The sequence below is a fragment of the Chiloscyllium punctatum genome, chromosome 9 (assembly GCF_047496795.1).
Source record: "Chiloscyllium punctatum isolate Juve2018m chromosome 9, sChiPun1.3, whole genome shotgun sequence".
NCBI classification, from domain to species: Eukaryota; Metazoa; Chordata; class Chondrichthyes; order Orectolobiformes; family Hemiscylliidae; genus Chiloscyllium; species Chiloscyllium punctatum.
In genome coordinates this window covers 61,390,401-61,407,919 of record NC_092747.1, presented here as the reverse complement: position 1 = coordinate 61,407,919, position 17,519 = coordinate 61,390,401, and the positions used below count along the sequence as shown (strand labels likewise).

Genomic DNA, 17,519 nt, shown 5'->3' with positions numbered 1-17,519 from the left:
GCAATGGGGCTTGTTCATAAACATCAAGGAGGGAGGAAGTTATCAGGGACCTGTGCTACAGATCAGAGTCTGGGGAACATTACTAGATTAGATTACTTAGTGTGGAAACAGGCCCTTCGGCCCAACAAGTCCACACTGACCCGCCGAAGCGCAACCCAACCAGACCCATTACCCTACATTTACCCCTTCACCTAACACTACGCGCAATTTAGCATGGCCAATTCACCTAACCTGCACATTTTTGGATTGTGAGAGGAAACCGGAGCACCCGGAGGAAACCCATGCAGACACGGGGAGAACGTGCAAACTCCACACAGTCGCCTGAGGCAGGAATTGAACCCGGGTCTCTGGCGCTGTGAGGCAGCAGTGCTAACCACTGAGCCACTGTGCCAGAGTGGGGGCACAATACTGGGATGCAGAGGAGTTACAATAGTAAAAGGGGCAACTCGAAATATAAGAGGCAGGGAGACAATAGAGCATGGGAGGGTAAGGAGTCAAGGGGGAGGAGAGGTCTTTGATGGTGAGCAGGAGCCTGGTGGTGGAGGACTGGGGTGATATGCCTGGACCTGGCGTGGGAATAAGTAAAAGATGCAGACTCAGGTGGATGGTTTAGATGAGGACTTGAGGAGATGTCTTGCTTATAGGTATGATGGAAACGGTTACCAGGAAGGAGACATTCATGTTTCAGGGTGCATCCCCATACAAAGTCAGAGGAGCAACCATTGCTCTTTAAAGGCTGGTACTTAGTTACGACCACATCAGGACGGGGCAGAGCGCTGCCATCTGTGAGGAAGGCTTGTTGCCTTCAAAGGAGAAAATGAGGACTGCAGATGCTGAGGAGCCAGAGTCAAAAGTCTGACACTGGAAAAGCACAGCAGGTCAGGCAGCAACCTTCAAAGGGTAACACCCATGGACAACACCGCACACTGGGGAGCTCCATGTGCCCCTAATGTATTAGCCAACTATGTGTAATCTAACTCCCTGTCCCAAGCCCTCCTGACCTGTTCATGCTGCCTAAGGTCTGAAGCCCACTGATGCCTGTGATGCAGCAGGAGTGTGTATGTGTGTGTCATGCACACCTGGAAAGATGGAAGCTAGGCTTCATTCATCGTCTGCACAATTTGCCTTAGTCCATGGAAAAGGGAGTGGGGATAGGGATGGGTCGCCTCAGTAGCGTCAAAGATGCTGTTCCAGCAACACAGAGACTCAAACAAACAGATGGTAGTGAAACATTTACATACATTTATAAAAGTGATAACTTACCTACAGACAGATGTCACCTGTACCGCTCATGTGTACTTGGAAGGTTTCCTTCTTTCTTTCCCTCGCACTATGCCTCAGTGTAGTCCTGGACATTTGTGGGTAGAGGGGCCAGACATGTCGAGTGTATCTTGAATAGACATCCCCTACTCAGCCGGAGCTCCAATAGAGTGGCTGAAGAAAGAGGTGATGGCCAGCTCCGGAGTGTTTTGAGATGAAATTTCCTGGAGCCAGCCTTCAGTTCCTCTTCTGGTTGGGAATGTTCTGGCACTGTCCTGTCTCTTTGTGAGGAGGAGGCTGCTGGAGTAAGATCAAGGTACACAGTTTCCTGTCACCACGCCCTTGGTTCTGGGAATTAAAGACGAGGGTAGAAGGGGTGTAGTTCTCTTCTGCAGATCCTAGCATTGCCAGGGGTTGGTCTCCATAGTAACCACTAAACTGTCCATGGAGATGACCAGATGAAGCATGACTGGGGGCAGCAAAGAACCATGGCGTTGGCTGCAGGACTGCAGCATTTACTAGGGTGACCATTGCCCCCCACAAAGCTGCTTGCCGCTCCTGGGTTTGCCTGTACATTAAGTCGGCAATTGCCAAATCTAAAGGGTCCTCTCCTGCCTGGGCAGGTATGTGGTCTCTGCCAGTCATCCGAGGGCCATTTCTTCCTCCGCTAGCTGCAGGTAGATGGCAGTGAAATGCTAACCAGTGGATGCTCCTGACTCTAATGTAGTGCAAATACCCACCAAAAGGGGTCCGTATCTCAGCTGCTGGACGGTGCTGGAATGTCAATGGCTTCCTCCTCAGTGGAGGGGATGTGTGACGGTGGCACAATCTTACCACACAACAATGGAGACGCATGATATAAAAATGAGAAGGTGCGGCAGCCAAGCATTATAACTGGGGCAGGTGAAAACACATTGATAGCCGGGTTAATGTGAGAGTGCAATGCTCATGTCAATGGGACATTGTTATTTTAGCATCTTTTAAATCTTTCTCCCCTCACTTTAAAAAACATGCCCCCTGGATAAAATGAGACAGAATTGTCTGGCATAGCGGCTGGTGCTTTCATAAGTGGGGGAGAGGTGGTGAGGTTCCCCATGAGTTAGTAGACAACACAGGATATGCAGGTGGGAATTGGATGAGTGAGAGTGAGACTGGATAGATGGTGCAGTAGTGAGAACAACAGAGCCTGAGTCTTGTTGAGAAGTGGGTGTGGTAGCAGAGACAGAGTGAGTGTGAGATAACACTGGGAAAATGGTGGTACTTACCCTGGCTGCAGTGCTGGACCTTTCACTGTACCAGACAGACAACAAGGACTAGGGTAGCGACTTCAGCTCAGACTGGCCAAGGTAATACCATGGCTATCCTGGGGGAATAGGAGAGCCCGCCTCCACACCACTCTGTCCATCAGAACTCGAAGGTTGGAAAATTCACACTGCCTGGTTTCCCTTACCTGCCACACCCTCTGGGACTGTGTCTAGTTATGTAATACAACATCAGATTGCCAGGACTTAGCCAGGAACTCAAACTTTTGAAGATGGCACCAATGCCAGGGATGCCAATCTATTCCATAAGGCCCTGGTAGTGGTGAGTATTTCCGTTACAGTGAGTGGGAGAGTCAGCCAACCACTGGATGGGAGGTGTGCTATTGGGATGGGGAAGATGGATAGTGAGGGGAGTTTGGGATGACAATGTCAGAAAGCTCATTGGACCTCACTTACAGAAAACTTGTGTGAAGCTAAATGAAAATAACACAGCCAGAAAAATGAAAGATTCAACCCTAAGCCTTTGATGCTTTGTAATTCAACATGTGACAGGATTCTACACTCTTAAATCAAACTTTATCAATGACAGCTTTGGCAGCTGGAGCTTTCAAATATTAGCTTTGGAACATTTTTCCTGGATTAGAAGCTAACGTATAATTATTTTAGAAACACATAAAATGTCTGTACTGTAAAAAAACCTCCTTCTGAAGAAAGAGAGGTTTGTACTATACCTTCCTCCTGAGAAATGGTATTCTCCCAAATGATGCATAGAGATCAGCATTTGGACCACAAAAGACGTCAGCCCTGTAATGGACACTGGTTAGATACAGCCTCTCAAAGTATATCAGTTGGAAGAGTCTTTAAGTACAACAAACAGGGAACAATTGATCCTCAGCAAGGTCCACTTTGAGCACAATTCAAACTACTTTTTTTCTCATAACAGACTGTTGCAAACTTGGTTTCAAACCTGGGCTCCCACATCTTCGAGGAGTTACATTCCTCTTTTGTAGTTCATAATTTCAAAAGTCACAGAACTGGTAACAACATTGTGCGTCATAGCCACTCGTAACACACACCATTTTACAGAGAAAAATAGGCTGACAAACTAGCTGCTTAATTTACATCACATTTCATGAATCACAACAGTGGCTACATACCAAAATATTTTGCTTGCTATAAAGGTCTTTGGGTTATGAAACATGCTATGTAAATGTATATGTTCTGTCATATGAAATTTGGGGTACAAGTGAATTTGAGATGCTTTCCATTGACGTAGTATCTTGTATTCAAAAGAAGCATAAAACTAGCATATGCAAAAAAAAGAAGAAAATTATCTAAAATATGCAGTGAATGCTTACAAATGGGTTTATTATAGTCTGTGTGCCAGTTCATTGATATTTTCAAGTTCAATTTTTTTGGAGAAAGTGTAACCGAGAATACAAAAACCTGTTCATATTATTTGAATTATCACCTATTGTTAAACAAACCTTTTTTTTGTAATTGTTCAGTATTTGTAAGCTACTTTTAAATATTCAAAATGCAAGTGAATCTGTAAGTTAATATAGTAAATTTTGACAGAAGAGCAATTCAATGAATAGTTATGTCCAGGCCCTCTGGAAGCAAAATTCTGATATGTATTCTGTCTTAATTCATCAGGCATTTCTTATTTAAATCTGGTACTGGATCTTCTCCACTTTTTTGTACAACTGGTCCTGGCTACCCCCTCACTTCAAGCACTGTGTATTCTCCGCCACCTCGACCTTTGCCTCGCAGCACTTTCTCAAGGTCTGCATTTAGTCTGAAAAAGCCCCATAAGTACTGCAATTGGAAGTGCACTGCTTTGAGTGCTATCATCATTTCTGTAACACTGGTGATTCTACTCGCCTACTTCATTGGTAAGTTGTGAATTACATTTATTCTTTCTAGCCTTGTCTTTACAGGCCTGATTTCATAAACATAAACTTTTCCTGTTCTGTTTTCCTTTACTGTGGCCATTGTTGAATGGTGCTTGAATTTGGATCTAATGCCGAGTTTCTGGAAGGAACACTAGAAACAATTCTGGAAGCATACTGACTTAAGTGTGCATGGGTTTTGGAAAAGAGAGAAAGTGTTGGATCAATTCTGTTTGAGTATGAACTTTCTTGGGAGTCAGACCATCTCTAACATTGTTTTGATCTAAAGTGAAATTGTAGTTCTCAAGGATGAAATATTTACATAATGCTCTTACTCCAAAATATTCTGGTGGAAAAATACTAAGTTCTAAATACTAACATCACAGAAGCGCTTCACAGGAGGCTCCCAAGCACTGAGGATGTCACCTAGACAGGGGAAGAAACGTCTGCAACACAAATTCCCAGCTCGGCGAACAGAACCACAACAACGAGCACCCGAGCTACAAATCTTCGCACAAACTTTAAATACTAAGTTTAAAAAAATGGCTTTGTTTTATTTCTTTCCATGCTGTTTTAATGATTGGTAATAAGCTCGCATCTCTCCAGTGGTTTAGGGAGTGAATGCATAATATTCAGCCTCACAGAGCAGAAGGCTTTAGTCCCTGTCTGTGGTATCTCAGCATACGTCAGGCAGGCGACACTATTTGGCCATGGCTTCTACCCTCTAAGATTATTAAAAGGAAAATTAGCTAAAATGCCCTGAATGCTAGCCAATTTTTCCTAAAGAGGTGAGTACATGCAAGATCAAAAAGATGATGACATCCGTGATTGAACAGCCTGTTATACTCATCAAGTCATCTATCTTACAATGAAAGGTCATGAGCTGAGTGACTGGAGGAATTGTGATATTCATGGAATTGACACTTCATTTAGAACTAGGGGAAGTCGGAACATTAATTTATCAACCAGGGAGGAACGGGACAGCTACCTCAGTGCTGAGAGTGTCCAACAATTCGCCCATACCACGGGGATGTAGGGAGACCACAGGTGAAGGGACATTGGGTCTCTGTTAATTCTATAAATTCTTAAAATGAGTTTTAAATTTGCCAGTATTATCATGTTAAATCAACCATGCGATGTGTTTCTATATTGATTCATCAAACATCAAAGCAGACCTCCTGTTTCTGCAAGAGTGTGGGATCCTGCACCTCAGCAGCTACAGGAGATGGTCAAGCTTAAGGACCACGGGCCTTTGACTTGGTCAGGGGGAAATGATAGCTGTTCCTCTGGCCTGGGTATTCTGCCAGGAGGCAACTTCACCGTCTCTGCTGAAGGCAGTGGCAGACACCTCCTTGTAGCAGACATTGCATGCAGCAAGGCTCCCTGAGATTAATAAACACGTACGGCCTGGTGGTAAGGAGTAAGCAGCTGGCCATCCTGCAACATCTCCCACTACTGCTGGCGATCTCCAGGCTGGCCATTCTGGGCGGAGACTTCAACTGCATCATCAATATGGATGGACAATCCATAGAACATAGAACATAGAACATAGAACAATACAGCACAGAACAGGCCCTTCAGCCCACGATGTTGTGCCGAACTTCTAACCTAGATTAAGCACCCATCCATGTACCTATCCAAATGCCGCTTAAAGGTCGCCAATGATTCTGACTCTACCACTCCCACGGGCAGCGCATTCCATGCCCCCACCACTCTCTGGGTAAAGAACCCACCCCTGACATCTCCCCTATACCTTCCACCCTTCACCTTAAATTTATGTCCCCTTGTAACACTCTGTTGTACCCGGGGAAAAAGTTTCTGACTGTCTACTCTATCTATTCCTCTGATCATCTTATAAACCTCTATCAAGTCATCCCTCATCCTTCGCCGTTCCAACGAGAAAAGGCCGAGAACTCTCAACCTATCCTCGTACGACCTACTCTCCATTCCAGGCAACATCCTGGTAAATCTTCTCTGCACCCTCTCCAAAGCTTCCACATCTTTCCTAAAGTGAGGTGACCAGAACTGCACACAGTACTCCAACTGTGGCCTAACCAAAGTCCTGTACAGCTGCAACATCACTTCATGACTCTTGAATTCAATCCCTCTGCTAATGAACGATAATACTCCATAGGCCTTCTTACAAACTCTATCCACCTGAGTGGCAACCTTCAAAGATCTATGTACATAGACCCCAAGATCCCTCTGTTCCTCCACCTGACTCAGAACCCTACCATTAACCCTGTATTCCGCATTCTTAATTGTTCTTCCAAAATGGACAACCTCACACTTGGCAGGGTTGAACTCCATCTGCCACTCCTCAGCCCAGCTCTGCATCATATCTAAGTCCCTCTGCAGCCGACAACAGCCCTCCTCACTGTCCACAACTCCACCTATCTTCGTATCATCTGCAAATTTACTGACCCACCCTTCGCCTCCCTCATCTAAGTCATTAATAAAAATTACAAACAGCAGAGGACCCAGAACTGAACCCTGCGGAACTCCACTTGTAACTGGGCTCCAGGCTGAATATTTACCATCTACCACCACTCTCTGCCTTCGACCGGTTAGCCAGTTTTCTATCCAATTGGCCAAATTTCCCTCTATCCCATGCCTCCTGACTTTCCGCATAAGCCTACCATGGGGAACCTTATCAAATGCCTTACTAAAATCCATGTACACTACATCCACTGCTCTACCCTCATCCACATGCTTGGTCACCTCCTCGAAGAATTCAATAAGACTTGTAAGGCAAGACCTACCCTTCACAAATCCGTGCTGGCTGTCCCTAATCAAGCAGTGTCTTTCCAGATACTCATAAATCCTATCCCTCAGTACCCTTTCCATTACTTTGCCTACCACAGAAGTAAGACTAACTGGCCTGTAATTCCCGGGGTTATCCCTATTCCCTTTTTTGAAAAGGGGCACAACATTCGCTACTATCCAGTCCCCTGGTACCACCCCCGTTGCCAGTGAAGACGAGAAGATCATTGCCAACGGTACTGCAATTTCCTCTCTTGCTTCCCACATAATCCTAGGATATATCCCGTCAGGCCCGGGGGACTTGTCTATCCTCAAGTTGTTCAAAATGTCCAACACATCTTCCTTCCTAACAGGTATCTCTTCTAGCTTAACAGTCCGTTTCACACTCTCCTCTTCAACAATACGGTCCCTCTCGTTCGTAAATACTGAAGAGACGTACTTGTTCAAGACCTCTCCTATCTCTTCCGACTCAATACACAGTCTCCCACTACTGTCCTTGATCGGACCTACCCTCGTTCTCGTCATTCTCAGGTTTCTCACATACGCATAAAATGCCTTGGGGTTATCCTTGATCCTATCCGCCAAGGATTTTTCATGCCCTCTCTTAGCTCTCCTAATCCCTTTCTTCAGGTCCCTTCTGGCTATCCTGTATTCCTCCACTACTCTGTCTGAACCCTGTTTCCTCAACCTTATGTAAGCCTCCTTCTTCCTCTTTACTAGACATTCAACCTCCCTCGTCAACCAAGGCTCCCTCACACGACCATTTCTTTCCTGCCTGATCGGTACATACATATCAAGGACACGTCGTATCTGCTCCTTGAAAAAGTTCCACATTTCCACCACATCCTTCCCTGACAGCCTATGCTCCCAACGTATGCTCCTCAAATCCTGTCTTACAGCATCGTAATTTCCCTTCCCCCAATTGTAAAATCTACCTTGTTGTGCGCACCTATCTCTCTCCATAACCAAGGTGAAAGTCACAGAATTGTGGTCACCATCACCAAAATGTTCACCCACTAACAAGCCCACCACTTGTCCCGGTTCATTACCGAGTACCAAATCCAATATGGCCTCCCCTCTGGTTGGACACTCTACATACTGCGTTAGAAAAGCTTCCTGGACACACTGCACAAACACCGCCCCATCCAATCTACTTGATCGAAAGAGCTTCCAATCAATATTTGGGAAGTTGAAGTCGCCCATGACTACGACCCTGTGGCTTCTGCACCTTTCCAAAATCTGTTTCCCAATCTGTTTCTCCACATCTCTGCTGCTATTGGGGGGCCTATAATAAACACCCAACAAGGTGACTGCACCTTTCCTATTTCTGACTTCAGCCCATACTACCTCCAGAGGCAGATCCCCCTCAAACTTCCTTTCTGCAGCCGTTATACCATTTCTAATTAGCAATGCCACCCCCCCTCCTTTTTTACCATGTGCAGGTCAGGTGAATTGGCCATGCTAAATTGCCCATAGTGTTAGGTAAGGGGTGGATGTAGGGGTATGGGTGGGTTGCGCTTCGGCGGGGCGGTGTGGACTTGTTGGGCCGAAGGGCCTGTTTCCACACTGTAAGTAATCTAATCTGTAACCAGGAACCTCCAACAGCCATTCCTGTCCCTCATCTATCCACGTTTCCGTGATGGCCACAACATCGTAGTCCCAGATACCGATCCACGCCTTAAGTTCACCCACCTTATTTCTGATACTCCTTGCGTTGAAGTATACGCACTTGAGCCCATCTCTGTGTCCGCAAGTAGGCCCTGTCAGTGCTACCTTCTCCACAGCCTCCCTACAGTCTTGGGCATCCTGACACACAGCTAGCTTACTTGCTGGACTACAAGTCCGGATCCCATCCCCCTGCCAAATTAGTTTAAACCCCCCCGAAGAGTGCTAGCAAACCTACCCCCCAGGATATTGGTGCCCTTCTGGTTCAGGTGCAACCCGTCCTGTTTGTACAGGTCCCACCTTCCCCAGAATGCAGTCCAATTGTCCAAATATCTGAAGCCCTCCCTCCTACACCATCCTTGCAGCCACGTGTTCAACTGCACTCTCTCCCTATTCTTTGCCTCACTGTCACGTGGCACCGGCAACAACCCAGAGATGACGACTCTGTCTGTCCTAGCTTTTAGCTTCCAGCCTAACTCCTTGAGCTCTTGAATGACCTCCCCACCCCTCTTCCTACCTATGTCGTTGGTGCCAATGTGTACCACGACTTCTGGCTGCACACCCTCCCCCTTAAGGATTCTGAAGACACGGTCCGAGACGTCTCGGACCCTAGCACCCGGGAGGCAACAAACCATCCGAGAGTCTCGCCCATGTCCACAGAACCGCCTGTCCGTCCCTCTAACTAGAGAGTCCCCTATAACTAGCGCTCTCCTCCTCCTCCCCCTTTCCCTTCTGAGTCTCAGAGCCACAGACCCCTTCACTGCAGCTTACACCTGCAAGGCTGTCCCCCCCAACAGTTTCCAAAGCTGTATACTTATTTTTTAGGGGAACGACCACAGGGGAACCCTGCACTGCCTGCTTCTTCCCCTTCCCACCTCTAACTTTTACCCAGCTACCTCTGTTCTCCGGCGTAACTATGTCCCTGTAGCTTCTATCAATCACCCTCTCAGCCTCTCGAATAATCCTCAGTTCATCCAGCTCCAGTTCCAGTTCCCTAACTCGTTCGGTGAGGATCAGGATCTGACTGCATTTCCTGCGGGGCTTCATCTCCAGAGGGGCTTCATCTCCAGATTCTTGATGGAAACAGTTAAAGTCATCAAGCTGCAAGACAACTTCAGCAAACCCTGCAGACAGAGCACGACGCAAGGCTAGATTTTCAGTTTGTGTCCTGCAGGTTCTCAGTCAGCTCCGCTGATGTCAAGCCTGTGTTCCCCTCTGACCACTGTCTCCTGCGAGATAACTATTACCTACAGGACAGCCAGCAGGCTGGCAAGGGAATGTGGAAGCTGGACATGAGACTCCTGACCCCAGAAAACATTGACGAATTCAGAAAAACATTATACAGGTTGGAGAACCGTGAAACCTCTCTTTGAGTCTCCGGTGGACAGGTGGGGAACAGTCAAAGGGAACATCACGAGGTTCTTTATCCTCAAAGGTGTTCAGAAGGCAAGAGAGAGGAAGGCAGAACTTTCCAAACTCCAGAAAAACAGGCAGAACCTCCTCTTACTGTAGAAGATCGGGATTGATATGACAGACGATCTCCAGGAGGTGAAGAGGCAGCGAGCCTTGCTCTTTGCCTCGGAGGCCTCCAAAACAATCTTCCAGTCCAGGGTCCACACTGTAGAGTAGGGTGAGATGTGCTCACACTTCCTCTTCGAGAAGGTGCTCAGGGAGAGCTCTTTGCTCCTTAAGGAAGTAGATAGCTCGATAATGTCTTCTCAGTCTGACATCCTGAAGATCAGCACATCCTTTATACCAGTCTGTATGACACGAAGTCATGTGACCTATAAGTCATTTCTGTCTCCTATCACTGAAGTCCTATACAACAGCACGCGGGAGAGGCTGGACCAGCCATTATCTCTGGATGAGCTGACCAAGGCCCTCGATTCCTTCAGAAAGAATAAAACTCCTGGAAGTAATGACATACCGGCCGAGTTGTGTTTGGCTCTGTGCAACTTGATTGGCCAGAGCTTGCTGGAGGTGTACGACAGTATGCTTCTGGCAAGTAGCATGTACGAATCCATGAGGAAAGGTATCTTCACCCTCATCTTTGTATCCTCATTAGCCACAAGAGAGATCCCGGAGGACTGGCGAGTAGATAATGGTGTTCCTCTTTTCAAGAAGGGAAATAGAGATAATCCAGGAAACTATAGACCAGTGAGTCTCTCTTCAGTGGTATGGAAGCTATTGGAGAGAATCCTTTGGGATTGGACTTGCGTGCATTTGGAAATGTATGGCCTAATTGGGGACAGTCAGCATGGCTTTGAGCAGGGCAGTCATGTCTTACTAACTTTATTGAATTTTTTGAGGAGGTGACAAAGGTGATCACTGTGTGTAGAGCAGTGGATTATGTCTACGTGGATTTTAGTAAGGCTTCCACCAAGGTCCCTCATGGTCCCGGCCCATTCAAAAGATTAAGATGCATGCTGTCCATTGTGACTTGGCCATGTGGATCCAGAATTGACTAGCCCATAGAAGGTAATGGTGAAAGGGTGTTTTTTTTGGCTGGAGGTCCTTAACTAATGGTGTTCTGCAGGGATGCTTCCTGGGACTTCTTGCTGTTTGTGATGTTTATAAATGACTTGGATGAAAATGTTGATGGGTGGGTTAGTAAGTTTGCAGATGATACAAAGATCAGTGGAAATGTGGAGAGTTTGTCAAAGGATACAGCGATTCATCCTGAGCAAACCTGTGCTGTACCGGACAGAATGATCTCTGAGAGCCTCGCACTCCTCAACGGTACAATGGCCTACCTACAGGATGGGGGAGGCTGGATACCTGCCTCATCAACCTGGGCCAGGAGAAGGCCTTTGACACGCAACTGCAAACCTACATGGGGAATGTATTCTCCAAAATGGGCTTTGGGGAGGGTATCTACAATTGGAGCTGACTGCTTTACACTGACACATTGTTAGTGTGTAAACCCTCAGTGCACAAACGAGAAGGAGAAAGTGAGGATTGCAGATGCTGGAAATCAGAGTCCAGAGTGTGGTGCTGGAAAAGCACAGCAGATCATGCAGCATCCGAGGAGCAGGAGAGTCAACATTTCGGGCATAAGCTGATGAAGTGCTAATACCTGAAACATCAACTCTCCTGCTCCTCGGATGCTGCCTCAGTACACAAACACCAAGTGTCACTATGTGCCAGCACATAGACAAGACATGTTCTACCTGTCTTTGGTGTTGTGAAGGCTGGGACTGGTCTTGTTGCCACAGAACGCTCCAAGTTGTTGGAAAATTCTGTATCCCTGTCCTTCGGAGAGAAATTTGCAAAGAAAAACACTTTCAACCACAAGTCCAATCAGGCAGTGGTCAGCACCTAGTGTCCTTGAGACCCTGCAGGAAAAGGCGATGGTAGATCCTGTCCAGCTGTTCCCTGAGCACACTGTCAAAGTCATTTGGCAGAATGCCTCATCAACAAAATTTCCCAAAAATCACCAGGACATCGCTTGGCTCGTGGTGAGAATGGCCCTATCTGCTAGATCCTTCACGTATGCCTGGATGTTGCTCCACCACACTCTGTCCTCAAAGTGGCTGTGGGTGGTGCGGGAGGTTTGAGCTTGTCACACATCTTCTGAAATGTGCATTTGCAAAGGAAACCTGGAAGAAGGTGCAGTGGGTTTTGCTGAGTTTTGTCCTGAGCAGCTCCATGACAGGACTCTGCTCTACAGTCTGTTCTCCAGGACGCACGCTGAGACAAATATCAACAGTGCCTAAAGGACCATTAGTTGGTGAAGGCCGCTCTTTGGTCTGTCCAAAATTAGCTGGTCTTCCAGTTGAAGGCGATGACCCCGACTGAGTGTTGTAGATGGGCACATTCCAATGTCCAGGCCTACATGCTGAGGGACATGCTGAAGCTTGGGCAGCCGCCACCAAGGCACAGTGGGGAAAGACCACTGTCTAAGGTCATTTTGCCAAAGATTAGATTAGATTAGATTAGATTAGATTAGATTAGATTAGATTACTTACAGTGTGGAAACAGGCCCTTCGGCCCAACAAGTCCACACCGCCCCGCCGAAGCGTAACCCACCCATACCCCTACATCTACATCTACCTCTTACCTAACACTACGGGCAATTTAGCATGGCCAATTCACCTGACCTGCACATCTTTGGACTGTGGGAGGAAACCGGAGCACCCGGAGGAAACCCACGCAGACACGGGGAGAACGTGCAAACTCCACACAGTCAGTCGCCTGAGGCGGGAACTGAACCCGGGTCTCCGGCGCTGTGAGGCAGCAGTGCTAACCACTGTGCCACCGTGCTGCCCATTTCAGCTATCGGAGTTCCATTTCAGCTATCGGAATCCCCCCCCACCCCCAATGCCTCAGATATATGTAAACATATTATTGTACTAGTAAGAAATGCCTTTGGTTTGTTTTCTGGATCGAGTCAAACTCCAATGTTTGTTTGTTTTTCCATAAGCTACTGTACGGAATCAAACTGTTTATGTAAGAAGATATTTTTATGAATAAAGTATATTTTTGAAATAAAAAAAATTAGCAATATTGGAACAGGAGAAAGCCATTTAGCCTGTCAAGCCAGTTCTATCATTTAATTAGATTGTGAATGATGCGCAATCTAACTCCATTACTTTACTGTTTGCAGAAGAGAGTTCCATAATGTCTATCTTTCTGAACGTGTCAAAGTATTTCTTATTTCCTGAGTTTCCGTTTTAGTTTTTGGGCTAGGCTTTCTGGTCCAAGATTCCCCGAATAGGAAAATAGATTTTCTATATCTACCTATTTGTTCCCCTGAGGATAACCCAAACTTTGATCAAATCACCGACAGTAATATGGTGAGGGGCAAGATGTTGTACTGTCACTTTTAAAATAAAAGAGTCCCCATTTTTAACAACACTGTCAAATTTAAACAAAGGTTATAAAATTACACTGGGGTTCCTGTAATTTTTACATCCCTTCTAGAGATGGGAATAATAATTTTTGTTTTTGAGTCAGAATCAAAAAGGACTCTGAGCATCCAGAATTGAAGCATTGCTTTTTAACTTGACATATATTTTAAGCTAGGCAAGAAATTGACTGCAATATTCTTACAATTCAGTTGCCAGCCTTAAATGGGATCAATGAACTTTCCCATTCTCACTGGATGTTTCGCGAAACAGGAGTTCAAAATTAAAATCTGATTTATATGTAAAAATTCTGACGCTCAGATGCTTGAAAACTTGGTCAGATGTTTTAATTCTGCATCTGAGCCTGAAGCTACACTGGATGAGGAGCGAGATAGAAATGTCATTGTCCTGCAAGTACCAGTGTTAGCACAAAAAAAATGTTTCTGCTGCTATCAAACCTTTCTGACATTGTTCACAGCATCTACAAAGAAGCTAAGCCATGTAACTCACTTATTATCTCCCTTATATCGGTTAATGTCTTCGCTACGTTAGCAGGGTAGAGCAATTGTCTGATTAAATGTGTTGAAGGTTTTTCACTGACATTATGTACCACTCTGAAGAATTTTTGTAATAACATAACTCTTGAAAAAGACTACACAAACAAAATTGGATGAGATTTTCTTCTGCATTTGCTTACAACACAAGCAAAAGGCACAGCCTGTGTGTTCACATCGAACCAGATTTGATCGAAGTTCTATTCTTTTTCTCCCTTTTGAGCCAGATAATTTGAGAGGTGGCTTCACACTGGGGTCTGTACAAGATCACCACTGGAAAGCTGCCAACAGTGTTCACAAGATTAAATCACTGTAATTACTTGATGTAATTACTGGAACATTGAAACTATTAAATTATTAAACTAAAATTAATCAGTCTATTCCATGGCAAACATATTTAAAATGAATTTTCAATACCAAATCCAATGACATGATACATTAATTAATTACAGTCTCTTGAAAGAGAAAATGCTATGACATGCAGCATCAAATTATTTAGAAGGGGATGGCCCTGAATAAAAGTAAATAGTTTAATCACATTGATGTGCTCTCCTGACTGTTCTAAATCTGTATCAGGAAAAATTGTGATTGCAAAATTCATTAATAATTTTAGATGGAAGGTTGGGTGAAATACAAGTAAGGAAATTCTGTTTTGTGCCCAAATTGATGTTTTTTAGTTACAATTATTTACAGGAACAATGTCTTCTCCTCACGATTCATTAGCTAGAAAAACTTCTTCCTTCCTGCTGAATACTTCTAGCAGAACAACACCAGGATGAATTGTATCTTTCCACAAAGCTATAATTAACAGCTGAGTCAGATATTTATTATCATTTAAGTGTTCTTGAAATAAATAGTCAATTGTTACCTGAATAAGAGAAAATAAATTATAAATATATCTCCTTATCACACTGCTGACTTTTATTTTGGAGAGATGGATTATAATTTAGTTACTGCTCGCAAATTTTGCATTTGGCATGAAAAATGTATTTAAGTGGAAACGGCAGAATTCACTCAGCCTGAGTCTCCTACATAGGTTGGGAATTTAGCAGATATCAGTTCAGTGATTAGCTACCAGATTATTCTGGTGAGCTTGTATGTCATTTCAACAGAGAAATTCATTAGTCACTACCACTCAGTAAGCTCTTAGTATTCTCTACTAATGGTACTGAGAACATTCTGTCACGGTATTTTGTTGAGAAAAAGCAATTTGATCTGTCCATTCAGCACTCCATATCACTGCAAAGCTGCTAGGCATTGTGCTGAAGTTCAAGAATAAACTGATTCCATTGGGTATGGTTCTCTCTTTTTGTACTGATCCTTTTATATTTTCCAACCACCCTTAGACAGTCTGTCATTAAAATGTCAACAACTGTTGGTTGATTATGGAGAACAAAACCTGACGACCTTCAGTAAGAGAGAGGCAGAAAAAAAGCTATGAGCTAAAATAGTCTTCTGTTTAGGTTAAGTACAATGATTTGAAAATAATATCCTCTGAGGAAAACAAACAGGAGAATCTAGCAATTAAAATAAATTAAATGCATAATTATTGTCCTATTATTTCAAGTGAGCATGCCCTAATATAATTAATATTAGTATTCATTCTGAAAAAAAGAATCAGCCTCTTAGTATTTTTAAACATATAAGTAGTTGAACATTTTGAAGCTAGTACAGTATAGGCAATATGAACTAAAGTTGAACCAGAGTTAAAACAACAAATATGTCTTTAAAAATAATCACAGCAATCTTGAAGTTGAAGAATGCCTATTAATTCTGTTGTTGCAAGGGAGTGTAGTAATTCAGCAAAACCCACCCAATCTATTGGTGTTGGTCACATAGATTAATTAAACACACAGAACTGCAGATTCTTTGATGGCTGCACAAGCGAAATAAAAATTATTGTTCTTTGTTGAATGGCAGGAGACTGCTTGCATTTCATTATTGAAAAGCGAAAAGCCTCATGGTTAGGATTTGAATTACTTCAAATGACAGTTCTCAATAACAGCCCTCAGAAGGTTTATAATGAAAATTGTGATTGATTTGAAGAAATCTGAGTTATTGAGAATAATCTTGAACTAATGATTGACCTTAAATGAGATTTTCTATTCATTTGTATCCACTGATTTTTTTTTGAAAAGCTGTACAGTAAAGACTACAATATACTAAATATATAAATCTTAATTCTGGTACCAGTGACAATGTGAAAAGTATTTCAGTTACACTTAATCAGCCTTCAACCATCTTATAAGTTGCTTTGATTAATTTGGCATTTTCCCATTTCCAGAAACTGTTCCTCCCCCCCATTTAGAGAATGAATCAATCCATGCAACAAAGGTACAAAGGCAGCTTCACAAAGTTGAAATAACTATGGACCTTCCCTTCATCCCACCCCTAAACTTCCCCATCAATCCCTCACCTAACCCCAGATTGCTGGATGAGTGGTTTTCGTATCTACACACTCCATTACATAATCTTAAATAACTCATTTGTCTTTTTTTTTGTTTCAGTAAATTCCCTAGTTGTTGGATAATCCCAAGTATGCTTAAATGTGAGCATAATCTCCACGACGGAGAGAGCAGAAGGACAATGACTACTCAAATCATTTTAACCTTTACTCGTTGTTTCACATTGTCATTAACACAAAGGCAGAGAGTTGCATCAGTGTCTTCTGGTTTGAGAAAACCTGATTCAGATTAACTTAGTTAATACAGAAACTCAGGTAATGAAATGGAGACCTGGGTTTAAATCCTGCCACGGCATTCAAAAAGTCTAGAGTTAAGGGTCTAATAAATGATTGTGAAACCATTTTTAATTGTCAGCAAAACCCCAACCTGGTTCACTAATGTCCTTTAGAGAAGGAAATCAGTTATCCTTACAGAAATGTGTCTGACAGTTAACTGCCCTCTGGAAATTAGGGGTGGGCAATAAATGCTGGCCTAGCCAGAGACGCCCACATCCCATGAAGAAAATTAGACAAAACACAATTTGCAGCATAAAATGCAGATTAAAGTCAAATTAATTCATTTCATATCTACTACAAATCACTTGTATTCTGATTTTAATATGAATAGGGGGCCAATCACTCATGAATGAAATCAGGGGCAATTCCTTTACACAAAGGTTGCAAATGTTTGAAATTTTCTATCTCAGATGGTTGAGAGTACTCCATTGTTGAATTCAACTAACGTGGGACAGACAGAATTTTGGTTTCTCAAGCAGTCAAGGGTAGTGGAGGGCAGATCAGAAAGTGGAAGTGAAGTCCAAAATCAGCCATGA

The 17,519-nt window shown here is 44.0% G+C and overlaps 1 protein-coding gene across 11 annotated transcripts in view; it reads left to right on the top strand.

Moving 5' to 3' along the window:
* Window positions 1-17,519, top strand: part of tenm4 (teneurin transmembrane protein 4) — a 658,797-nt gene that overhangs the window by 426,664 nt on the left and 214,614 nt on the right. For all 11 annotated transcript variants that reach the window (XM_072577672.1, XM_072577680.1, XM_072577676.1 and 8 more), the window contains one exon: window positions 4,179-4,417. In XM_072577672.1, the coding sequence (XP_072433773.1) occupies window positions 4,179-4,417 (239 nt within the window). The remainder of the gene's footprint in view (window positions 1-4,178; window positions 4,418-17,519) is intronic.